The sequence below is a fragment of the Schistocerca gregaria genome, chromosome 3, assembly GCF_023897955.1.
Source record: "Schistocerca gregaria isolate iqSchGreg1 chromosome 3, iqSchGreg1.2, whole genome shotgun sequence".
In the NCBI taxonomy this organism is placed as follows: Eukaryota; Metazoa; Arthropoda; class Insecta; order Orthoptera; family Acrididae; genus Schistocerca; species Schistocerca gregaria.
Genome location: NC_064922.1, coordinates 425,911,236 through 425,938,258, shown reverse-complemented (window position 1 = coordinate 425,938,258; position 27,023 = coordinate 425,911,236). Strand labels below are relative to the sequence as shown.

Here is a 27,023-nt window from a genome sequence, read left to right as displayed (position 1 = left end):
CAGGCAGAAGCGTAGGTTAACAGCTGATAACAACTTTACTGCAGCACTGAAGTACAGCCTTTAAACTCTGTTCAGGTGATGATGCACCGAGGCGTGAGACGGCGGCTTTCAGCAAGTCGATTCCAGGGACAGATGTTGGCAGAGTCTCAAAACATGTCAGCTGCACTGAAAAATCCTAGGATAAGGGACAGCTTCGTAAGGTAGTGATAGAGAGCTTTTATGTGTAGTCATCAAGTTACAGGTTAAAGAGAACTCACCATTGCAGTAACACACATTTCACCTGCACCTGCTTGAAATTCAAGCATAAGAGGTATTGGTGAGGAGTGGCATTTGTCAGCATAAAAAGCAGTTCCATGTATAGCCCTGTCACCAATAAGACCATCCTTTGTGTGTGTATTGTTGCCCATTAACACAGGTGCAGCAGAACCTTCAAAGTAGGTCTCCAGGAGATAGAAACACAAGGCTCTTCTCTACACTTAAATTCTTATGCAAGAATCCTGAAACCAACCATATTCTATTTTATTATGGGGCCTATTTTTAGTGGTGTGGTTTGACTTCAATATACTCCTTTTTTTGGGGGGGGGGGGGAGTCAAAGATAATGGGGGCCATGTTTTAAGCAGGTAGGTAGGTAGGCAGGTAGGTAGGTAGACTAGTGCCTTGATATTATAGAGCAGCCTTCATTTATACAGGAGATTCCTCCTCTGTTTTTCATTCGCTTATACATTTTTTTAATAGGAGAGAGTAGCTAGGTTTGATATGACAATACAATACTGCCATTTGAATGTGGCTCCTGGCCAAATACTTTCCTACTTGCCATTTCCTTTGGTTTTACTTGTGGTGGTCTCTGAAATTCAAGACAGCAAACTGTTGAGATTATCTTGCTGGATCATTTGCAGTTGCAGTTAGTATGAACGACAATATCGCCTTCTATCTGCATGGCGTTACATATCTTTGCTGCGACATTCTTAATGACATAGCAAAACTGGAGGCTACATGCTTTAAAGGCTTCCTTACTTCACCATCAGTACCATATTCATTTGCCAGCCTTCAGTTTCTGAATTTTTCTCTCTACAGCAAAAAGATTTATATCCCTTGCTCCATAATGGATGGTTGCCAAAGCAATTGATGTGGAGGGAGGGGGCAGACATGCTTGCCAGAGCAACTACTCAAAAAATAGGGTGAGAGAGAGTGCAAGGTGTCCCCAAGATCATTCCCTAGGTTGCTTCACCATTACATTAAGTTGTATGTGTTCCGAACTTTAATCCAATGTATGGTTTTGGTGGAATGTAGTAACACATTATGAAGTGAGTAAGTCCCACTTTGAAGTACTCAGGAAGTGTTGGAGTCTCCAATGTAGGGATGAAAGCCACTGTTTTTCCAACTCCCTCCATTTACTCATTTCATGGCATTACTCACCTTTCCCACTCCTCCTCCATTTCTGATATCTTTACATGTCACAACATTATTGTTAAAATAAAGGTTGAGAGTTTTTCTTTGTAGAGGTTTCTACTTTTCTTATCAATGTGATTAACACACGCTCCCTGTAATGCATATTCTCCCACAACACCCGTTGGTGATCACCAAAATACGTACTTAGCTTATAGTTGTAGAATGTTTGTAGCATTGAACAGTTCCCATTTCAACAAGTCTATCCCAACCATTACTGGCTAAGGCCCTAGGGGAAAGGCATTATACACTATGTGATCAAAAGTATCCGGACACCACCAAAAACAAATGTTTCTCATATTAGGTGCATTGTGCTGCCACCTACTGCCAGGTACTCCATACCAGCAATCTCAGTACTCATTAGACATCTTGAGAGTGTAGACTGGGGAACTCTATGGAAATCACAAACTTGAAACATGGTCAGGTGAGTGGATGTCACTTGTGTCATAGATCTGTATGCAAGATTTCCACACTCTTAAAGATCCCTAGGTCCACAGTTTCCGATGTGGTAGTGAGGTGGAAACATGGAAGGACATGTACAGCACAAAAGAGTACAGGTTGACCTCGTCTGTTGACTGACAGAGACCGCCGACAGTTGAAGAGGGTTGCAATGTGTAATAGGCAGACATCTATCCAGACCATCACACAAGAATTCCTGCATCAGGATTCACTGCAAGCACTATGGCAGTAGGCGAGAGGTGAGAAAACTTTGATTTGATGGTCGAGCGGCTACTCATAAGCCACACAGCACATCGGTAAATGCCAAACAACACCTCGCTTGAGAAGTGTAAACATTGGACAATTAAACAATGGAAAAACACTATGTGAAGTGACAAATCACGGTACATAATGAGGCGATCCGATGGAAGGGTGTGGGTATGGCGAATGCCCGGAAAACGTCATCTGCCAGTGTGTGTAGTGCGAACAGTGAAATTATGAGGCAGTGGTGTTACGGTGTGGTCATGTTTTTCATGGAGCAGGCTTGCACCCCTTGTGGTTTTGTGTGGTACTATCACAGCACAGACCTACATTGATGTTTTAAGCACCTTTTTGCTTCCCACTGTTGAAGAGCACTTCGGTGATGGCATTTGCATCTTTCAACATGACCAAGCACCTGTTCATAACGCACGGCCTGTGGAGGAGGTGTTGCACGACAATAACATCCCTGTAATGGACTGCCCAGTGCAGAGTCCTGACCTGAATCCTAAAGAACACCTTTGGGATGTTTCAGATCCAAATTTCATGCCTGCCCTCACCAACCCACATTGATACCTCTCCTCAGCGCGGCACTCCGTGGGTTGCAATTCCCCAAGAAACCTTCCAACACCTGATTGAACATATGCCTGCAAGAGTGGAAGCTGTCATCAAGGCTAAGGGTGGGCCAACACCATACTGAATTCCAGCATTACCAATGGAGGGTGCCATGAACTTTTAAGTCATTTACAGCCAGGTGTTCAGATACTTTTATCACATAGTGTAGGTTGCTAGGCATATGGTGGATCATCATTACATAGACCATGAATGGCAGCTAATATCAAACATGACAGGTTGTTGACAGGACTTCCCAAAATGATACAATCTGGGACCAAACAACAACTATGTTGAATAGACCATCTTCTAAAAACAGTTACCAACCACTTATTCAAAAACTTTTTTGTGTTAACGCATTTTTTCTATGCCATTACCAGTTTTGAATTTTCATTTATCATCAGAACTGCTAATTAGACTTTGGTTGTTTTGTCTGCCATGGTGCCCAACAACCCAGATCTGATTAGAAGGTCGTCTTTAAATGCAGCCATCTGATGAATGAAATTTCAAAGTTGATAATGGCATGGAAAAATACAATTGTCTTTAAATTAGTGGTTGGTAGTGGTTTTTATAACATAGTTCATAATAAACCACAGAATCCTCACAATGTCAATTGCTGCCAAATTGGCTTTATGTTGAATAGGATCAAGCAGGTCTAACACCAACATCACTGCAGATCCATACATTATGCTTCCTAAATCTAGTCAAAATATGGTAAATGACTTACAAAAATAAGAAAAGTAAGTGATTAGCTCCCTGAGTAGTACCACTGAAGGACTGGATAGTCTTAGGCATTCTTGTAGTACGTATTCAGTGGGCATGTGTATGGCATACATGTCAACTTCTTACTCAGGAAACAATACTGTTCAATAACTTTTGACAATTGTCACAGTAATGCTCAGCTTGGGGTGCAAAATCCAGAGTCCGCATAAGAGTACAATGCATTTTTATAAAAGGTTATAAATGAATATTTTTCAGAGCTCAACTCTATCTTCCAAATGGCTCCTTGGAGCTGGCATTCAGCTTCATTTATTGGTGTAGCACTGTAGCGTAGATAGCTCTTCTACGGCTAGTACTGGAACTACAGCAGCGATGGTACTGCTGATGGCAGTAGTGGAAAGGGTGTCACTCATAACTTATTCCAAAAGTGCAGCAATCTCTTATACATGTTGATTAGTGAAGGTAACTCCAACCTGAATGTGAAACAGTGAGAGAAAAAAAAATTATGAATGAAAGTTGTGAATCTGCCCTTAGTGCCATTAGTAAAGTGTGGAGAGGATATGACAGTGTCAAGTGGCATTGTAATTTTTTCCATGTTCCAAGCACACCAAACAATTTGCACCATACTGTCAGCAAACTGGTCTATAGCTTATGACATAACAGCATGGTTCTACACCATCTGACCCCAGTTAATAACAGTTTTCCTTTCCTTTCTCTAATTTTCTGCTATATTTTCAATCTACATCTACAATCAATTCGCAAATGAACACAAAATGTATAGCAGAGTGGAAGTTCTAATGTTCCAGTTATTAAGGTTTCTTCCCATTACATTCATGTATGGAGTGTGGGAAGAATGGTAGACTGAATGCTGTAATTATTCTAATCCTGCCCTCAGGATCCTATGTGAACAGTACGGAGGGGTTGTGGTATATTCCTACAGTCCTCCTTCAAAGCCGGTTCTTGAAACTTTGTTAATACACTTGCTACATTTATCTTCAAGTCTGCCAATTCAGTTTCTTCAGCACTCCTGCAAAGCTCTCTCACACATCAAACAAACCTCTGACCATTCATACTGCCCTTCTCTGCATACATTCAATAGCCCCTGTTAGTCCTTTTTGGTACGGGTCCCACAGACTTTAGAAACACTCTAGAATGGGCCACACAGTGATTTGTAAGCAATCACCTTTGTAGACTGATTTCATTTCCGTTGTATTCTACCAATAAACTGAAGTCTACCATCTGCTTTACCCACAAGAGAGCCTATGTGATCATTCCATTTCATATCCATACAAAGTGTTACAGGTATCTGTATGAGAGAACTAATTCCAAAAGTGACTCTGGATATTATAGTTATAGTATACCAAGTTTTTTAATTTTTTGGGCAAGTGCACAATTTTACATTTCTGAACATTTAAAGCAAATTGCCATCTTTGCACCACTTCGAATCTAATCTAAGACCCTGAAAATTCATGCAGCTTCTTTCACACACTACTTCATTACAGATAACTGCATCATCTACAAAAAGTCTGAGGTTACTATTGATATTGTCTGTAAGGCCATTAATATACAATATGAACATGGGTCCCAACACACTTCCCTGGGGCACACCCAAAGTCACTTTGACATTTGACATTGACTCTCCATCAAAGATAACATGCCGTGTCCTTCCTACCACAAAGTCCTTAATCCAGTCACAAATTTCACTTAATACTCCACATGATCCAACTTTTGGCGACAAGCTTACGTCTGATATTGAGTCAAATGCTTTTCAGAAATCAAGAAATACATCATGTACCTGCCTGCCTTGATCCAAAGCCTTTAGTATGACGTGTGACAAAAAAGCAAGTTGGGTTTCACGCGATTGATGTTTTCGGAATCCATGCTGGTTGGCACAGAGGAGCTCATTCTATTCGAGATACCTCATTATGTTTGAGCTCAGAATATATTCTAAAATTCTACAACAAACTGATGTAAAAGATAATAGACAGTAACTTTGAGCATAACCTCTAGTAACCTTCTTGTAGAAGCATGTTACTTATGCTTTCTTCCAACTACTAGGCATGGTTTTCTGTTTGAGGGATCTATGACAGTCTGTAGTTACAAAAGCAGGTAAATCAGCTGCAAATTCAATGTAGATTCTGATAGGGATTCCATTGAGCCCTGGAGCTTTGTCCAATTTCAATAACTTCAGTTGTTTCTCAACAACACTGACACTGATACTGATTTCACTCATCTTTTCAGTGGTATGAGGATGAAAATGGTGCAGTTGCAGTTCTCCTGGGTTTTCCCTGGTAAAGGAAAACAAAATTAACCATTCCAGCTTTTGCTTCACTACCCTCAACTTCAGTTCCTGTTACATTTGCTAGGGACTGGACACTAACTTTGGTGCCACTGACAGCCTTCAAATATGACCAGAATTTATGTGGTTTCATAGAAGATCATTTGACAACATTCTGCTATGGTAGTCACTGAAGACTTCATGCATTGCTCTTTTGACAACCAAATGTGTTTCATTAGCATCTTTCTATCTGTAGTCCTTCGCTCTCCTTTGCAACTACTACGCAGGAGTCTGTTTCTTTAGAAGTTTCTTTACAGTGACTGTACACCATTGAGAGCCTCTAGCATTATGCACTGTTCTGGGTACATATCTATCCAGTGCATGGGCAACTATTCTTCTAAACTTGAGCCATAGTTCCTCTACATGCTCCTGCCCTGTCTGAAGGTTTCAGGTTCCACACAGAGATAACACTCTATGGTCTTTTTATTTAGTTTAATAAATATATACCTTTCTGCTTGTTGCACTTGCCCTTCATACTTTTGTAATCATAGTTGTCACAACCACATCATGACCACTGATGTGGACGTCCTCAAAGAGGTCACATGTATTTTTTGCCATTAGATCAAGTCAATTTCCATCATGACTGGGGTTCCGAATTATCTGTTCTAGGTACTTTTGAGAGAAGGCATTCTCTCTCTCTCTCTCTCTCTCTCTCTCTCTCTCTCTCTCTCTCTCTCTCTAATAAATTACTACAGGACTGTGCCAGGTGCAAACTGTAATGTTTTTGCATAAATCTGGTTTGTGCCACAATTAAATAATTAACTTTGCCAATGAACAGTAGCTGTTAAGTATGGTATGTGCTGATCTGGCTCTGCATGCTGGTAAGTTTTTCATACAAGATAAATTGGTAATCATCACTAATAACTCAATAATTATGTATTAGTGCAACTCTAATTATGGTATCATGTACATTCCTAAGCAAACAATATCCCACACTCATTCAGATTTTCAGCTTTGAGATGATCAAAAGTGGTGATACCAAGAAAAGACTGTCAGTATCACTACAAGCTCTCCAAAAAAATTAGTCTTTTCATTTTTCAGTATGGTCCCTTCTCACCAATCAGTAAAAAATTGCCCTTCTTGTCATATAATACAATGTGTATCTAATGAGCGCAGACACTGAGGCACAAACAAATGGCCAAAAGGAGACATGCCCATGGCCACACCATGCATGAAGTTGCCCAACTTGTTGGTTTACCAATGCAAACTGTTTAACATCTTTGCAAGGAACAGAGTATCACATAGCTACGTAACACAGCAGAAGGACAGTAGTAATAAGAAGTCCTAACTGAAAGGGACTGGAGACAAGTGCCAACCTTGTCATGACAATCTGTTTCAAACCTGACAGCAGCTGCTGCTTTCAGTAAATGCAGGTCCAACTCAACCAGTTTTGAAGTGAACATTGTGAAGTTAACAGCACGCAATCAATGTTTGGAGTCGAGTATCTCACAAAAGGCTATTGTGGAACATAAAGCTTCAAGTCTTTAATGGTCCAAATGACACAAACTGGACAGTAGCTGACTGGAGGCACGTAGTGTGGTCTAATGGGTTGTAATTTTTCCTCTTTTCACGTGATGCAGAACAATGAGTACACCAACAGTGTAAGTATTTAACTGGCAGTGTGTGGAGAGTATAGTAGAAGCCAACAGTGGTTCCGTAATGTTTTGAGCGACTTTCTGAAACCATGACATTTTCGCAGTCATTACAGTTACTGGAAACACAGACCAAGATGTTTACTTCATCATTTCTAGTACCATTCTTTTACATTTTCATGGTGAATATGCGCTGGACACATATTTTCATTGATGACAACAGCTATGTTCACAGGGCTCTATGAATAGGTTTCATTCCTGACAAAGGCGACCTATCACACCTTAGTTGGCCCACTTATCACTCACTCCTAATCCCATATGACACAGTTGGAGCTATGTCGAACAGTACATAAAATGTAGCAATCAACTTCCCAGCATATGATAGCTCTGCTGGATGGGATCAAATCATCAACGAGTGGTTTCAGTTAGATCCAGTAGATCTGAAGAAATTACTGATTTACTTTTTGGTCATATATATATTACACACCACACACACACACACACACACACACACACACACACGGAAGGAAAAAGGGAGAGGGAATAGGGGGTAGGGGGTGGAGGGGGGGGAGAGAAGTGGAGGGAGTTGGTTGGTTGGTTGGTTTGAGGAGGGAGAGGGAGGGATCAAACTAGGTGCTCATCCGTCCCTTGCTCCTATAAGTCATCAAGGGGTAGAATAAAACAAAAGACACTTACAGCACAATACCAAAAGGAATGAAAAACCAAAAGAACAAAGAAAAGGTAACAAACAATAAAAGGAACAAAAGAGGACAAAGAAACAACAGAGACACCCAAAAAACAATTAGAAAAAAGTAAAACAAGAATGCAGATTATAGTGGCTGGCTGACCACAAGAATAAAAAGGAGAAACCAGTCAATCTGCAACACATTAAAACTTCCACTCTAAAAGCACTAGGGCGGAGGGTACAGAGGAACAAAGGACATGCGCTAAAACTTCGATCAAATGATAAAACCCACCCTCGCAAATTAAATGTAACATTGAAGCTGATGTTGAAGCACTGTTGCCCAACACTGAAGGTAGGGCACTAGAAAAGTTAAAAGCCCGCCGCAGAATGGCTACAAGTATGCAGTCCAGCGAGAGGTGGACGACCGTCATTTGGAAGCCGCAGTGACACCGAGGTGGGTCCTTGCGAAGGAGCAGGTAACCATGTGTGAAGTCCGTATGGCCAACACGGAGTTGACAAAGGACAATTGATTCACTGCGAGAAGCTGGCAGGGAAGACTTCCACACATTCGCAGCCTCATTAATGACACGCAGTTTATTGTGCGTACTGTTATGCCACTCCACCTCCTAAAGCCGAAAAACCTTGCGGCTTAAGACAGAACGCAGGTCAGTTTCAGAGAGAACCATTTCCAGAAGCGGTTTCTGCGTAGCCTGTTTGGCCAGCCTGTCAGCAAGTTCATTGCCTGGGATGCTAACATGTCCTGGGGTCCAGAAAAACACCACGGAATGACTGGACCATTCAAGGACATGGATGGACTCCTGGATGGTCGCTACCACAGAATGACGAGGGCAGCACTGGTCAATTGCTTGTAAGCTACTTAGGGAGTCTGTACAGAGGAGAAACGACTCACAAGAGCATGAACGGATGTACTCAAGTGCACGAGATAGGGCCACCAGCTCTGCAGTGAATACAATGCAGCCACCGGGTAAGGAATGCTGTTAAATATGCCCACCATGTCTGTAGGTGAAGCCAACGCATCCATCAGTCGTCAAGCCATCGGTGTAAACCACTTCAGAGGCCCGAAACACTTCAAGAATCGAGAAGTGACAGCAGAGAGCCACAGGGTTAACGGAGTCCTTAGGGCCACGAGAAAGGTCCAGGTGAAGCTTCGGCCTAGGGCTACACCATGGATGTGTACGTTAATGGATCTCGAGGAGAGGTGGTAAAAGCAAGGACTCTAGTTCAGACAGAAACAATCGTATGCGAACTGCAATCATTAGCCCTGACCTGGGGCACCTATGCAGGAAGTGAACCGCCGTAGTTGGGAAAAGAAAATGGTAATTAGGACGAACAGGAGAGTTATGAATGTGTGCAACGTAACTGGTGGGCAGTTGTGCACATCTGATCTTCGATGGAGGGACTCCGGCCTCCACCAACATGCTGGTCACTGGACTCGTCCTAAAGGCTCCTGTCACTAGTCAAACTCCGGAATGGTGCAATGGGTAGAGCAAATGCAATTCTGAGGGCACCGTCGAACCATAAAACACACTCCCACAGTCAAGGCAGGATCAAACAAGGGCTCTGTAGAACTGCAGCAGCATGGAGCGATCTGCACCCCAGTTGGTGTTGATCAGGCAGCGGAGGGCATTGAGGTGCTTCCAGCACTTCCGCTTAAGCTGAAGAAGGTGAGGTGCCAAGTCAATCTGGTGTCGAAGACCAGTCTTAAGAATCGATATGTCTCCACGACAGTTTATGGATCACCATTAAGGTAAAGTGCTGGTTCCGGATGAATGGTACAATGCCAACAGAAATGCATGACATGTCTTCACGGCTGAAAACTGGAAGCCATGGGCTAGAACCCACGACTGTGCCTTGTGGATGGCTCCCTGTAGGCGACTCTAAGCAACAGCAGTACTGGTGGAGCAATACAAAATACAGAAGTCTACATACAGAGAGGGTGAGACTGACAGCCCTACAGTAGCTGCTAGACCATTAAAGGCCACTAAAAATAAAGATACACTCAATACAGAGCTCTGCAGGACGCCATTCTCCTGGATATGGAGGGAACTATGGGAGGCACCAACTTGGACATGGAAAGTACAAAGCTACAGAAAATTCTGGATAAAAATTGGCAGCAAGCCTCAAGAGACCCCACTTGTACACTGTGGCAAGGATATGATGTCACCAAGTGGTGTTATACGCTTTTCGTAAAGCAAAAAAAGACGGCAACCAGGTGTTGGCACCTGGAAAAATGTTGTTCAGATGGTAGACTCGAGGGACACAAGATTATCAGTGGGAGAGCAACCATGGCGGAAGCCGCCCTGACATGGAGCCACGTGACTCCAGAATCCAACCCAACTGCCGACACACCATACGTTCTAGCATCTTGCAAAGAATGCTGGTGAGGCTGATGGACCAATAGCTATCCACATCAAGCGGGTTTTTACCAGAGGTTGAGCACTGGAATGATGGTGCTCCCCCGCCATTGCGATAGAAAGATGCCATCGCACCAGATCCAGTTGAAGATGATAAGGAGATGTCACTTGTAGTCATATGGGAGATGTTTAATCATCTGACTGTGGATTCTATCTGGCCTAGGAGCTGTGCCGGGGCAATGTGCAAGGGCAGTGATGAGCTCCCACTCTGTAAATGGGGCATTATAGGATTCACCGTCAGAGTGCAAAAATACGTTTGACCTTTGCCAAGACTTGGGAAGGTGATGTATGGCACCCAATGATCGAGACATATCTCTCCCAACACTCCAGTTTCCCTCGTTTGATAAGATGGCGAATGCGGGCACAGAGCTGTTTAAATGCTATGAGCTGCTCCAGGAAAGGAGGCTGCTTATGCCGCTATAGAGCTCTCCAACGCACCTTAATTGCATCAGCGACTTCCAGCGACCACCAAGGGACTGCCTTTCGCCAGAGGCACACTAAAGAGCGAGGGATTGCACTTTCCGCAGCAGAAACGATTGTTGCAGTCACCTGCTCCACCATCGCATCAATGTTACCATGTGGGGGGGGGGGGGGGGGGGGTTCAATGGTGACAGTAGAGGTGAAAGTTTCCTAGTCCTCTTTGTTTAAAGCACACCTGGGAAGTCGTCCATGGGCCTGACGTTGGGGCAGTGACAGGAAAATAGAGAAGTGGTCACTACCACACAGGTAGTTGTGTGCTCTCTAGTGGACAGATGGGAGAAGACCTGGGCTGCAAAGTGATAAATCGATGGCCGAGTAACTGCAATGAGCCACAATGAAGTGTGTGGTGGCCCCAGTGTTTAAGGGGGCAGAGATCGAACTGAGACAGTAAAGTATTGACATCTCTGCCTTGGCCAGCAAGCATGCTGTCACCCCACAAGGGGTTATGGGCATTAAAATCTTCCAAAAGTAGGAAGTGTTCAGGGAGTTGAGCAATCAGTGCAGCCAAAGCATTCAGGGGTACTGCACCATCTGGAGGAAGATATATGTTATTTCCTGTGTGATCCTTATCCTGACAGCCATAGCTTCACGAGGGGTTTGAAGAGGCAACCGTTTCGCTACATACCGAGTTTAGGACATAAACGCAAACTCCACCTGACACTCGATTACAGTCGCTACAGTTCCTGTAACATCCCTTATAGCAGCAGAGGGCAGGGGTCCACATTGCCGGGAACCAGGTATCCTGAAGGGCAATGCAGAAAGCAGGTGTAAAACTTAGCATTTGCCATAACTCAGCCAGAAGGTGTAAAAAACTGCTGCAATTCCACTGGAGGTTGACGTTATCGTGAGACTGGGAAGGCATGGAACATTCAATAAGACAGTTTATGCCTCAGGGTCACCTGCTACCACTGACTTATTGCCTGAGCAGTCTATATCCATTGTGTCTGAGGGTCTAGCGAGATCTAGGTCTGTAGGGGATGCCAGAATCCCCACCTCATACTCAGATGCAGAGCTTGTAGGTAGCGGTGAACTATCTTGTTCTTGGACCTCTTCTTTCTCAATTTCTTGCACTGTTCCTTGGGTTTCTCTAGCTGGGAGGGATTCTTTGATTCAGTCTCCGGGACTGAAGCCCTGCAACCAGCTACATGTGGCTGCTTCAGCCACTGACGGGTGTCTGCTTCGCCACTGATAGGAACCTGGGAAGGGAGCGACCCAAGGGATCTTTTCCAGGCGAGAGGAGCCGAAAAAGACTTACGCTTCTGCGGCTTAGAAGTGGGGACCGATGTCTTCAATGGTTGGGGGTGTGCCGCTCCCAAGGTAGGTGGTGCGGGAGCAACAGAGAGAGAAGTGCCCCCCACCATCAAGGGAGCTGATGTAGTCTTACGGCTTTGAGAGCTGACTGGAATTGGTAAAATGGATAGGGCTGGAACAGTAGTTATATTGGCGGTATAAGATGTTGTCATGCACACGGGATGGAGCCTTGTGAATTTCCTTTTACGCTCTGTGTAGGTCACCGGTCCAGGGTCTTGTATTCCATTGTTTTCCTTTCTCTCTATAAAATCCTATAGTCCTGAGCAAGGGGAATACTGCTCTCCACAGTAGACACAGATGGGAGGCGGCGCACATGGAGTATTGGGATGAGATGGACAACCACAATCTCAACATATGAAGCTGGAAGTGCAGCAGGAAGACATATGGCCGAACTTCCAGCACTTAAAGCACTGCATCAGGGGAGGGATATATGGCTTTATGTCACAGCGGCAACCCAGCACCTTGACCTTCTGGGGTAATGCATCACCCTTTAAGGCCAAGATGAAGGCATGAAGGCATCAGTGGCAACCTGATTATCTCTCGAACCCCACGCACTGGACAAAACAGACACCTCGCCACTCTAAATCGGCGCTCAGCTCTTCGTCAGACAGCAAAAGGAGGTCCCTGTGAAATATGATTTGCTGGACTATGTTTGAGCTCTTATGGGGTGTAATGGAAACAGAAACATCCCCCAGCTTGTCACAAGCAAGTAATGCCCATGACCGGGCAGAGGAGGCCGTTTTGATCAAGACTGACCCAAGCGGCAGAGGGGGGTGCAGCGGGCAGAGGGGGTCGAAGGGCGGGAGAGGGCAACATGAGAGTAAGTAATACCTACCTTTTACACATTGCAATAATAGAAATTTCACTTTGTTCTCAAATTTTACTTTGCTTTCTTAGACATTATATATCACCAGGTAAGTGATCAAAATTTTTTGTTGCAGCATTATGCACCGCCTGTTTGTGTTAAAGACAACCTTAACATGAAGTATTGAATGTCATTTTTTTCCTTTTGGAATTGTAATTATGTATATCAGTGTTCCTCTCGAGCTGTAGTGAATTATTTACAACAAATTTCATGTTGGAATAAATATACTGTGAAGTAGTAGTCAGAATGCCCAACTCCTTAAATAGATGTCTACAAGAAGATTGTGGGTGACCACCACACATTATTTTTAAAACATGTTTTTGAGCAAAGAAGATTTTCTAGCTTAAAGATGAGTTACCCCAGAACATTATTCCATAAGGCTTTAGTGAATAAAACCATGTACAATAAGACAACATACTGATTTGTCTCTAACCAGTAGTTTCAATGATTCTAAGTACAAATGTGGCTGAACTATGTGGTTTTAGGAGTCCCAATATGTATGTTTTCCAGTTTAAATTCTCATCAATATACACACCTAAGAATTTTTACGTTTCCACTCAATTTATTATTTCCTCATCAGGTATTACACATATCAATGATGCAGTACCCATAGATGTGTAGAACTGTATCTGCACATAGTATCTGATGTTTCCCATTTTTGTGCCAAATTTTAATTTTTTCATGAAAATACAAAGATATTTTTATTAAATAATATTTTTCAGTATTAGTTAATTGACATGCTCCATTGTTAACAAATATGTTGTTTAAAAAAGGGAAAGGAAGGTAAGCTATTAGTGGGATTTGAATTACCAACATCTTTATCAGAATCTGCTGACACTGTGCACTGAGCTACCAGTTAATTCATTAATGGAACTTCCTGGCAGATGAAAACCTTGTGCTGGACCACGACTCTAATCTAGTTTTGAGTATCAGTCCAACACACAGTCTTAATCAGTCAGGAAGTTTCAAATCAGCACACATTCTCCTGCAGAGTAAAAATTCATTCGGAACACATTACCGCTCACATTTCATCCATTCATGACCTCAACACAGTCCTGCTCACCAACTATGCACACTGGGCACCCCTACAACCATACTGTTTTATATTTCGGCCACCTTCACAATGTAGGTGGTTACAGTAAGAGAAGTAGCAGGTATCTAAGCATACACCAACTTTATGTTAATGGAAGTCTGGTGGCAATGAACAAAACTTACTCCAGGCACTGGGTGAGGAGGTTTAGAGGTAAGTTACTGGACACGAAATTGGGAGGATGGTGGCTCAAATCTCTGCCTGGCATCAATGTTTATGTATTCCAAGTTTTCTGTAAGTTGCTTAAAGCAAATACTGAAATGATCCTCAGAAAAGCACAGGGCTGATCCCTTACCCCAGTCCTAGCTTGTGCTTTCTCTCTTCCTGCTGTCTTTCACTGAAACTGAGCCACTGGAACTCACTTCACCCATTTTGGGAAAACTTGTTTTGTTCGGCATCAATACGAAGCAAACGCAAATGAATAGGATCTATTAATCGTCAGCATTTCAAACGTATGCTGAATGCTGTTGCCCCTTAAGGAAATGACAGCAAGGGACAGGAAAGGCCATCACATGCACTCAGTGTGTATGCCTAGGGACCTCATTCAACATGTTGAAGAGACTATTCCAGCATCAACTGAGAGAACAGAGTGCAACCAATCGCAGCCTGTGGCACGCGTGGAACAAATGATGCCTATTGTCTGGTCTCCAAGGTCATACATGGGTCATTCCAGTGACTAGCAGAGAAGTTTGAGGAGACCAGCCTTGAACATGGAGTTTCAACAATGAAGCTCACAATTTGCAGTATAATCCCCTGAACTGATTGTGGCCCTCTGGTTCCAAGTCAAGTGGAAGGACTGAACCAGAGAATTTAAGGGTTCTGTGAGAAGCTGCTGCTACTCATGTAGCTGACTATGTATGGGTTGCATATAACAGGTTTTTAGATTAGGTGAATCTCCATCCAATGCAGATAAAGATAGCTGTAGGAAATCCAGAAGTATCAGTGTAAGGTCAAAAGAAATGCCTCCCACAGGTGAAAGTACTAAAATCATGATGGTTAACTACCATAGCATCCGCAAAAAAGTGCCACAGTTTGAAGTGCTCCTATAAGGTGTTAATCACGTAATACTAGGTACAGGAAGCTGATGGAAACCTTAAATTGATAGCAATGAGCTTTTTGAGGAAAATTTAGAGATGTATGGAAATGATACGCAAATGGGAAATGGAGATGGCGTATTTGTCACAGTACACAAGAAACTTAAAACCCTGAAGATTATTTCTTAATTTCTGAAAAAAAAACATTGACTCAGTACTACAACTACACTGACCAGTCAAAAGTGCAACAATAAGGAGTATCAAGTGAAATTTATGGCTAGACTGAGGCCTTTTTGGTAGGGAAGACACAGCATGTTATCTTTGATGGAGAGTCAACATCAGATGTAGAAGCAACTTCAGGTCTGCCCCCGGGAAGTGTCGGGATACTTGTTGCTCATGTTGTACATTCATGGCCTTATGGACAATGTTAATAGTAACCTCAGACTTTTTGCAGATGATGCAGTTATTTAGAATGAAGTAGTGTCTGAACGAAGTTACATAAATTTTCAGTCAGATCTTTATAAGAGTTCAATGTTGTGCAAAGATGGAAACTTGCTTTAAATGTCCAGAATGTAAAATTGTGCAGTTTACAAAAAATGTTGTACACTATGACCATAATATCAATGAATCACTGTTGGAATCAGTCGCCTCATACAAGTACCTGGGTGTAACACTTTGTAGGGGTACGAAATGGAACGGTCACATAAACTCAGTTGAGGATAAAGCAGGTGGTAGACTTCAGTTTACTGGTAGAATACAGAAGAAATGCAATCAGTCTAAAAAGATGATTGCTTACAAATCACTTGTGCAACTGATTCTAGAATATTGTGTAAGTGTGTGGGACCCATACCAAATAGAACTAACATGGGATATTTAATCTCTACAGAGATGGGCAGCACAAATGCTCACAGGTTTTTTTAATCTGTGGGAGAATGTCAGAGGTGTACTGAATAAACTGAATGGATAGTAACTTGAAGATAGATGTAAACTATCCCGAGTAAGTCTACTAACAAAGTTTCAAGAACCACCATTAAATGATTACTCTGGGAATATACTACAACTCCTACATATTGCTCTCACAGGGATTGTGAGGATAAGATTAGAATAACTACAGCATGCACAGAGCCACTGAAACAAACATTCTTCCTGTGCTCCATAAATGAATGGAACAGGAAGAAACCCTAATAACTGGTACAATGGGGCATACCCACTGCCCTGCACTTCACAGTGGTTTGCAGAGTACAGATGTAGAAGTTAGGCATCTTGGGGTTACCACAACAAACTACAGCCAGTCACCTGTACACTCCATGAGGAACTAAGCTGCACCATCAGAGAGTATGTAGCTTGAAGAATGTCACAAACACAGAAAACATTGTCTTACAGAAAACTACATTGCAGTCAAGAGAGATTTTATTTAGGGTATTAAGATGTATTGTTTCACAATTCTTGTGCTAATTTTTAAAAAAACACAGAAACTACATACACACCCACCACCCAAAAAACAAAAAATAAATAAATAAAATACTGTAACGAGTAGGTGCCTTAAATATACTGTACACTGTATCCACGCAATGCTAGTTCTACAAAGCAGCAATCTGTCTCACAGACCAACTGTAATGAATTTCTCTTTAAAAGAAGACCTGCTATAATCTGCAGTAAACTCAAGATCAGTGAGTGAGCCCCTACTCTGCCTATCCAGCTGTCACAAGGCACTTCTATAGGCTGTTTCACAACGTAGTACCAGTCCCGCCGCAGCACATGCTTTAAATCTGTTGCAAAACCACATACAGATACATTCCGGCAGAATTTATTTTTAGATAAATACATTAAAACCACAAGGAATGAAAAGACAATAGCTACTTCTGAAAAACAACATTATAGAGTAAATAATATTAACATAGGAATGGAAGTCAGGATCCTACTACAAACACAGAACTGAATGCCTGTTCATGTCGATGTATGTGCCTCCACTGCTATTTGTAAAATGAACCCCATACAGTGCAATCAATCTGTAGAATTTAAAGTTTGTTCTTACTTTGTGTTCCTATTAAATGGTAGTTTCTTCGAAGGGTTTTGTTGAAACATAACAATTATTGCAACACAAAGAATGTTATAAAAGTAATTTCGGGTGTTGTATTAGTCTGATACGCACTACTTTTTTGTCACTGTCTTCACAAACATATCTGAAAAGTACCTGCACAATGTTATGCATATTGAGTAATTAGTCTATAGTCAGCTGTCAGAAAGGTTACATGTGTTTTGGTAGTAGCAACAACATTTTGTTTTGTATTTAAATATATTAGAGAAGCTGTATTAAATTTTGTTATAAGAATGGAATGAAGTGTGTCAAATTTTTAGAAATGGTAAATATTTTGAGGAGTATATGAGTAAAACAGGAGCTTACAAGTGGTGCAAACATTTCAAAGCAGGCCTTAGGGCACAGCAGTTTTTCAAGCATAGGTGAGATATAAAATGCATAGTTAAGAGAGCTATAAACATCCCAAAGAAACAGTTCCAAAAGTGTTTCAGGTATTGGAAAAAGCATTGACACAAATGTATAGTATGTAATGAGGAATATTTTGAATAGGGTAACATTGCTGTAGATTAACAAATAAAGTTATTATCAAAAAATAAAAATCAATATATGAACTCACCTTGAACGTCAAGCTTTTATCATAGAAGTCCATAATCAGTATACATTTTTTGAAGGAAATTTCAGCAGTGTTCTGGATATGTATTGCATCTATGTTTTAAGCAATGTCTCTTAGAATCAGATGAACAGTAACTGAGACAAATATTTGCTTTGGACCACATTTGACTGCATTTACCTTGGAAAACTCTTTAACACTTTTACTACCATGTAGTAAATTTCTACCAAGAGAAACTATATGAACACAGTCAGGTTTGAAAGCAAACAATGTATTTTTTTAAGAAATTATTCATTGCCTATTTATATACATCATATTTTAGAGGTCATCATCAGCAGTGTGACTGTCAAGATTGTTGTCAACACTTTTTAGCTTAATAATTATGGCACGTAGTATGTCTTCAAAAATCCCATCTCGTAATGTCGGCACTATTTTTAGTTTCATTTTAAAGTTCTCCATCATTTGTCGTATAACCAATTTTTTTATGAAAATGTCTATGATGACGGGTTTCCTCCCAAAATTATTAGTTGCCCTTCGTGGCTATTCCAGTAAACCATGTGGTTTATTTTCGCGTTCCTTTCTTATGTGTCCTATATACCAAAGTCTATCTGCAAGTACACAAACTTAACTGACTGACACTGGCAACTAAGATCCCAAGAATAGAATCCGCATTTTATACCACTGCATGCCAATCTACTCCACTAGACAGGTAACGGCAGACTGATTTTGGATGCCCCTATACTGAGGCTGTGACTTTGTGCAATACTTTTATTAGCTATTGGTCAGTTTGTACATTATGGTCATTATAAAGCATTTGTGTGGAAGTAGTCAAACATCTACTGTTTGTAGACCATTTATGAAGTAAGGCGTTTGCAAGAATGTCAAGGCCATGCTTAATTTTTTTGTCTTAACATGTGATCTATGAACAGTGGACATATGACCATTTACACATAAACTTTTGATAATGCCAAAAAACAAACTTGCCAACAGCAAAGAAAAGTATTATATGAAATCACAGTCGCAGCAGCAGCAGCCTTTAAGCAGTATTTGATCGCTATGTGGATCAAGGTAGGAAGAACACGCCCACGTCCACGCACACGCCCACGCCCACACAGAGAGAGAGAGAGAGAGAGAGAGAGAGAGAGAGAGAGTGCGCGGGGGGGGGGGGGGGGGGGGGTCTACCCATCCTAAAGAGAAATTAAAAGAAATTATAAAGACATAACAGAAACTTACCACTTTCTTCTGAGCAAGTTTCTTCTGTTTCTCTCTTTCTTTCTTCTCCTTCTTCTTCTGTGCAGCAGTCTTAACAGTACTTTCAAGTTCCTCACCATCAACTATAGTCACATCATCGTCATCAAGTTCCACGTCTTCAACGTCAATTTTAGATTTCTTCTTACTTTTCTTTTTAGAATCTTTCTTCGCCCCTAAATCACCATCTGCACTAACTTTTTTCTCCTCTGTACCTTCAACCTGTTCTTTCTTCACACCTGAATATTCCATCTCCAGTTCAGCTAACATTCTCTCAATGTCCTCCTCATCATCTTCATCCTTCTTCCGCCTGGCTTTTTTCCCTTTCTTGCCACCACTCACTGCACTTTTATCTTCTTTCGTCCTTTCACTATCATCCTCAAAACTATCAGTCCTAGACACAACCTTTTTATTTGACTTTGCCTTTTTTACTTCACGCGTGTCTTCTTCTGAGTCTCTATTCTTATCCTTATCACTAGCTGAGCCAGAGTCACCATCATCTACATCCAGCAAAGCAAAACTTTTCTTAGCCCCCTTTTTCTTATTCTGAGAGACAGGGGTTTTAGATTTTTCTTCACTCTCACTATCTTCATCTTCATCAGCCACCATAATTTTTTGCTGTTTCTTTGCCTTTGAAGGTTTAGAAGGCTGCTTTACGATATCATCATCTTCATTCACATCGGCTCCTTTATTTTTCTGTGGAAAAGAAGTCAAATAAATGTTCACATTTACAAAAAAAAACTTCAGATGTTATAACAAAACCTCAATTTTTACTTAAAATCACCACCAACAAAAATTTCTCATTTTTTGTTAATTAAACAAAACACACAACTAAGAAAAATTAATTTGTACTTCCAGACAAACATTTTACTGCAGTTCACACCAAGCATACAAATGTACATAATATCTGCAAGACTTTATACTCTACTACTGAATGTCAAGTAAACAAGAATTACAGTTACTACACCTACCACTACATGGGATATTTCAATGCTCAGTTATCTTGGCTCCAGGATGGTGACTGAAGCCACGAAATCCTTGTTACCTGGCAGAAAGGCAATGTCAAACCTTGACAGAGTATGTACATTGACAGATTTCCCTGTTAAAAATACACTTTTTCCAAGGTGAAAATACACTGAACACTGGGTGAAAGTACATCATCCCCAATATTAAATGACTATACACTTTGTCTCTGAGTTCTAAACTGATCAATCCTTTGAATGGTAAAGGTTCCATATACCGGTATATAACTTCCCAGCACTTAAGGAAACAAAATACAGCAATAAACAACACATTTTGGAAAGACCTTTGCTTTGTAGCAACATGTTCACTGCATATTTTTGTATTACGAAAGTATAAAATTTCTTAATCCAACATTGAGGTCACAACCTGCTTTGTTGATATGAGCTATCGAAAACCAATACACTGTCATCCCCACCAAATACTGCACTGTAGCTACAGAAGCACTGAAATCGAAATTGCGCTGTGTGATGCACTTTCATCAGCCAATCATAGCTCACGTCGCATGATCTCACCAGCCAATGACAGCAAATATTCAGAGCATAGGCTATGCGATGTAGTCAGCCAAACATCATCACTGTTCAGTAGTGTGCACAAACAAATAGGAAAACTCAATGGCTTAAATCAATGTACATACGGTATAGCTACTTGAAAAGCTAAGATTTCACATATAATGTTAGTCGTCAAAAATTTTAAGGGGTGTGGTTGGTTACGATCCTAAAGAGCACAGCTTAAATACCTGACAAGCATGGTTATGAATTCCACTGTTTTACACTGAACATTTCGTGGATAACTTTGATGAAATATATGTTCTGTCGAGTGCTTTGACTTTTCCATAAAAAAAGCCAATTAAGCATAAAATTGCTCAAGAATTCACTTCTCCATTTTTAAAGGATAACTATACTTTTAGCTATCATTATTGTAAATTTGTTATAAACTAACCTTGAAGCTTGGTCTTTCTTAGCATGTATTAACCTTTAAATATATCAAACACAAATGTGCCAGTACAATTTTAATTAATGGCTTAAATGGCTGGATTCTGGACCAAAAATTTTTCTAAGTGGCTGGTCTTCAAAGTGTTGTTAAGTTTTGAATGAGAGTCAAACACTCAATGATTTACGAAATTCTTCTCACATTCTAATACATACTATAATTCATCTTGCGTCAAAGGGAATTTACTTTGAAAAGTAATGTCTCTCACACTACCATAAGCAATATTTGTAAACAGTTGTGACTTCATGCTCATTGAAAGCAGGTTCTTGTAACAAGGTATTGCATAGTTGTCATCCTAAAGCCTTTGACACATTTTGCTGTCAGCAGATGCTTGTGTGTGGACTGTGTTTTGTTTTTGTAAATAGTAATTTTTCTTTGCAACACACCAAGTTTTATTTTGGTGTTATTCTCTCGTTTGTGTGTTACTTGCTGCAGTGTACTGGTCAAAATTGCAAAAATTTAACGGAAAACTAAAACAATGAAATATTTCTAAAATTCTAGAAAATTCCAAGGTTTCTCCCCGATCAAAAATTTCCCGTATTTTTCCCGGCTTTCCTGGAGCATATACACCCTGCTTGACAATGTTTTAAGGAGCCGACGCATAACTTTAACAACAAAGACCCATACAGTATGGGCTCTGGTCTTTCCAATTGTGATAAAAGAATTGTGTGACACCTAAACCTTAACAAAGGCTGAACGGAGTAGAACAGAAACCTTTCAATTGTGGTGTTCAATGAAACTCCTTAGAATTCCACTGACCCCAACAGGAAAAAACAGGTCAGTATTACAACAACAAAAAACAGATGGCTCCCTGGAAGGTATGATACTGACAACAAAAACTGACCTACTTTGGGCACATTATGAGAAGATACGATTCACTAGAAAAGACATTAACACTATAGAAGATTAAACGCACTAGAACAGGATAGTAAAGAATGATATGTATCAATAGCATCACAAAAGTAATGGATTCCAACTTGGAAAGTCTACAAGAAAACATAGGATAGATGAAACTGGCATGCCTTAGTCCATGGGATTATGGAGAGTTGGAACTGATTAAACAGAGAGAGACAGAATGAAATTTCTAAATGTCCATACCATAACATCACCAATGAAAGGTGTAGTAAGAATAAACTACAAGGCATAACTTAACAAATTTAATGATAATTTTACATGTGGCATGAAATAAGATAGGTTTGATCACAAAAAGTATTAATTCATCTCAAGTTTGTAAAAAATTGCAACAATTGACAAACACATTTTGTGAGTGCTGGAAAAGACACAAGCAAACAAATAGAAAATTATCATGAGTGTAACACTTTTCAAGAAATGCTGACATTTATACTGGTTTGTAATTTTCTGCAATGAGTTGTTAGGTTATGCAGGTGTTTGACAAAAATATGGAAAAACATAAAACAACACAACACATTACTGTGACTAACACAGTGTAGGAACGCACTGGCATTCAAAGCACCTTCCAGACATCTTGGAACAGATAAATACAGGTCCCATACAGTTTTCAAGAGAATCTCATACCATTCTTCCTGCATAATAGTGTCAAGTTCAGGTAACCATGAAGGAGGCGAATAGCGATCACACACCCTTCTCTCCTAAGTATACCACAAAAGCTCGATAACAGTGAGAGGTTATGAATGGTAGCCAGGGGAGATGCGTCAGTTCATCCCTGTGTTCACAAAACCAGTCTTCAACAATCCGAACTGTGTGAACAATGATTCTGTCACCTTTGAGCACAACACGGGGTACTAACACTGTGCTAGGGAATGGGCCCGATCAGTCAAAATGGTCACTTAATTCTTGGCACTAATGCGACCTTGCAGAGTAACGATGGGGCCCATACAATACCTCGATATGGCTGTCTACATCACTGAACCCATACCATGTTTTACTGTTGGGACATAAACTAAGCCAGAAGTTGGAAACAGCATGAAACGAGACTCGGCCAACCAAATGACACTCTTCCATTGGCCAATAGTCCATGTTTTATAGTTCTGATATCATGCACTGCTGTTTCAAGATTATGCATCACTGATGAGTGGTTTTGGAATTCAAGCCCACCCAGTAATTCCATGCTTATGGAGATACATTTGTGTTATTTTGATGCTGACAGGGTTTGTGAGTGTTACATTTAGTTCTGCAGTGACATTTACAGCTGTGCTCTTCCCTTTTTTCGCCACAATCTCTCAACATACACTGTCATCTGCTTTATGATTAGTGGATGATGTTTTGCATTTTCAAAGTATGTGGTATAAATCTTCGATACAGTGCCACATCAAACACCAAATACTTTGCTCCCTTGGCTACAAAATCTCCCATCATATCAGTAATAACAATTTTCCCATGTTTGAATTCACTTAGCTCCAACAGATGCACTAACAACAACACAGAACACTGTTCTGACTACAAGTGACACTTGCAACATATTGAGGATGTTAAGCAAATGCTCTTAAGGGTCAAATACAAAAGTGCAACCTGAAGGCTTGGCTAGCATCTGCATTTATGTTCAATCAATCATTACTTGCAGTATTTTGAAATTTTTTTTCCGAGCCCTGTACCTCACATTTGCCTCCTAGCTGAACCTACTATGAAGGACAATATTAATACTTTTCATTACCCTAACTTGGGTGAATCACAGACTCCTATCTTTACACACACACACACACACACACACACACACACACACACACACACACACACCTCTAGCGAAATATAGAAACTCAAGTAATACAAATTATACAAGAGCATCATGTCAACAACAACAAAAATGGTTCAAATGGCTCTGAGCACTATGGGACTCAACTGCTGTGGTCATCAGTCCCCTAGAACTTAGAACTACTTAAACCTAACTAACCTAAGGACATCACACACCACACACATCCATGCCCGAGGCAGGATTCGAACCTGCGACCGTAGCAGTCGCACGGTTCCGGACTGCGCGCCTAGAACTGCGAGACCACCACGGCCGGCATGTCAACAACAAAAAGAATTGGTACACACAAGTTAAAGACAAGCTTGCTATTCTGAAGCGCACAGTTCTCAGAGAATTTTTTCCATGTTTATTATAAAAAAATTTCAAGTGTGGCCAATAGAGATTTGTTTTTAGATTCACTAATGGACGTTCTAGTCTCAAGTGGTGGAAGAGGTATAGATAATGTAATTCCATTGTGATCTTGATCTTCATCCAAGTTTCCAGCTTGTAAAATTTAAGGAATATCTTCACATAGGACAAATCAGTTTTTGATATCCTGATCAAAGCAAGGATGCCAGTTTTCGAAATGGTTGTACTCAGGAATTGATCACTTGCATTTGGTACATCCTGGATGTCTTCAGTCTTCATGGAGGCAACACTAAATACTTGTGCCCTTTTATCATATTTGCAGCTTCTCTCTGCATCAATGTCTTGCAGATCTTCTTCCTTGACTTGATAATGCCAAAATCTCTGCCACAAGAACATGTAAGTATCCAGACACTAAAAATTTCAAATAAACTGTTTCAAGATAGTTAATAGCTGTAACTGAAACAAGTACCATAAAAACTATGCAATTCTCTTTTAGTCCTGCAGTCCAGCACAATAATCACACCAAATTTGCAGAGATATTCTTTGGTAAGTGCATCCAGGTGTTACAATATTTCTGAACAGACAAGATGCCAACCTCATTTCCACTTCATCCTGCTATGTTTCATCCCACAGACTCGTGAAACATCACACATTTCCACCACATCCTGCTGTGTTCATCCCATTAGACTCATGAAACATCTCCCAATTATACTAGTGAGCAGTCACACACAGTATTCAACAACTGTTTGCTATAAAATATACTAAACTGGGTCAACATTGGTGTGAATATCACTTACTGCTTGTCCATATAGTGCATGGATAGTACTTTAAGGCATTTGAGATTCGATCTTTTCAAATTCAAGGATTTCCATAGATTTTTCTGTTTTTCACAGACATAATTTCTTTTTGGCTATACTCTAAGCTTCTCTGGTCACAGGTAGTGCAGTATCTGAGCAGGAGCAGTAGAATGAAAGCTTCTGTAAGTTTTTCTTAAAATTCGTCAACAGGATCACGGATTAACACACACTGGATGAACTATCCAAAATTTAGTGTACATCCAGAACATACTTAAAGCAGAATTTAAGAATACCTTAATTACTTTGTACTATGGATAATGACTTTTTCTTTTGGGAAAGGAGAAAATCAAGCTTCAATTAAACTGACATCCTGTTCCATAAATTTTAATTTACAGCAATGAGATAGAGATTTCGATTAAAAAATGTGTTGGTTAAGTATAATGCCTTGATACTTGTCTTCTAGTGGGCTGGGATTGAAGATTGTCACCATTTGGCTGCCTCCTTTTTATCTGAACAAGGTGTATTAGCCCAAAAAACAAAATGGACTCCATTTTCTCACATTTTTTCACAGCACTGTTTACGTCTGTCCAGTTCTTTTATTCTTTGACACTTGCAGGAAGACTTAACACATGACCTAATAAAAGATAATTAAAAATTTATGCTTCCTTGAGAAGAACAGCCATGATGATATTTACCCTACATGACAATAAGATGTATTTACATACTGGTTGGAAAGGTATATTCCTCTATACATCCTATCCACTTGATCAAATAAATTATTTCTAAAGCACTGTTGTGAGTGTAATAACAATGAAAAAGATGAAGGTTCTTTTGGCCAAATTTTGTCATGTGATATGGATTCACTAACTTCTCTGTGCCAAGCCCCACACACTTTCACCAAAATCATCTTTGAAGAGATGCCGAAACAAACTAGTTACATATAGAGACTCACTAGGTTCACCATGCCATTGACATTTTACATGCCTCAGTTGTTTTGAGAAGAAGATAATTTGAATTTCACAATGGAGAAAGTTTTTATTCTTGGAACATCAAAATTCTAAGTAGTTCATGTCTACTATAAGCCCATACAACAAAGATGCTGTCTATGAACTGTCTCCTGGCATCCACGAAAACTCCTTCTAATTACTTGATTAAGACATTCACAATGAAAGGAGCCTTGGCTGAACCTTCAATTTGTTGTAATTGAAAACTATGTACTGATTTGCAATCAGAGATTTACTGAGAAATTATGCGCTTGCCAACAGATAAATCACAAAATTGTCCACTTTAGTATTTAATAGGAATGGAACAAGTACTGATTTCAGGCAGTGAAGGTTACAGTTAGCCTTTCGAATAAATTTACAAGACTTTTATGAGAATAGGTTAAAATTATTAATTCCCTAATACAGAAACTCATTCCATGGTGAGATTGGGGGCTATTTATTCTGAAATGGACAACACTTAAATGGCCGTGGGAGATTTTACACATCCTCATCTCAGATACTTTACAGACACCTCTGTCACACTCCATCACAATCTCTGTACAAGTACCATAAAGTGGGATAACAATAATGAAAAGTGATTATGTTTCGGCAACAATATGGTGGATGAACTGGTAGGTACTGAATTAGTACTAATAACATACACTTTTAAGGCAGAAATCACATAATGGTACTTCAGTAAATGTGCGACAGAGCTGTATTATTCTTTCTTTGTTATTACTCCCACTTTTGGTAATATACCATCTTCTCACTATCTGTATCAGACAAAAACAAATTAACACAGAAAAAAATGAACCATTATTGTCTGATTGAGGGTGTACACAGAGTAATACCTGAAAAAACACTAGTATTACTCACATGTCATTACAATTAGTGACAGTACGATATTTTAACTATAGGTTCTTCATAATTGTGCATCTCTTGCATGGTAGTAA

At 40.4% G+C, this 27,023-nt stretch overlaps 1 protein-coding gene across 3 annotated transcripts in view; it reads right to left on the bottom strand.

Moving 5' to 3' along the window:
- The window catches only part of LOC126356206 (eukaryotic translation initiation factor 5B), a 406,256-nt gene that overhangs the window by 337,029 nt on the left and 42,204 nt on the right, over positions 1 to 27,023 (bottom strand). For all 3 annotated transcript variants that reach the window (XM_050007014.1, XM_050007012.1, XM_050007013.1), the window contains exon 4: positions 19,187 to 19,897. In XM_050007014.1, coding sequence (XP_049862971.1) covers positions 19,187 to 19,897 — 711 coding nt within the window. The remainder of the gene's footprint in view (positions 1 to 19,186; positions 19,898 to 27,023) is intronic.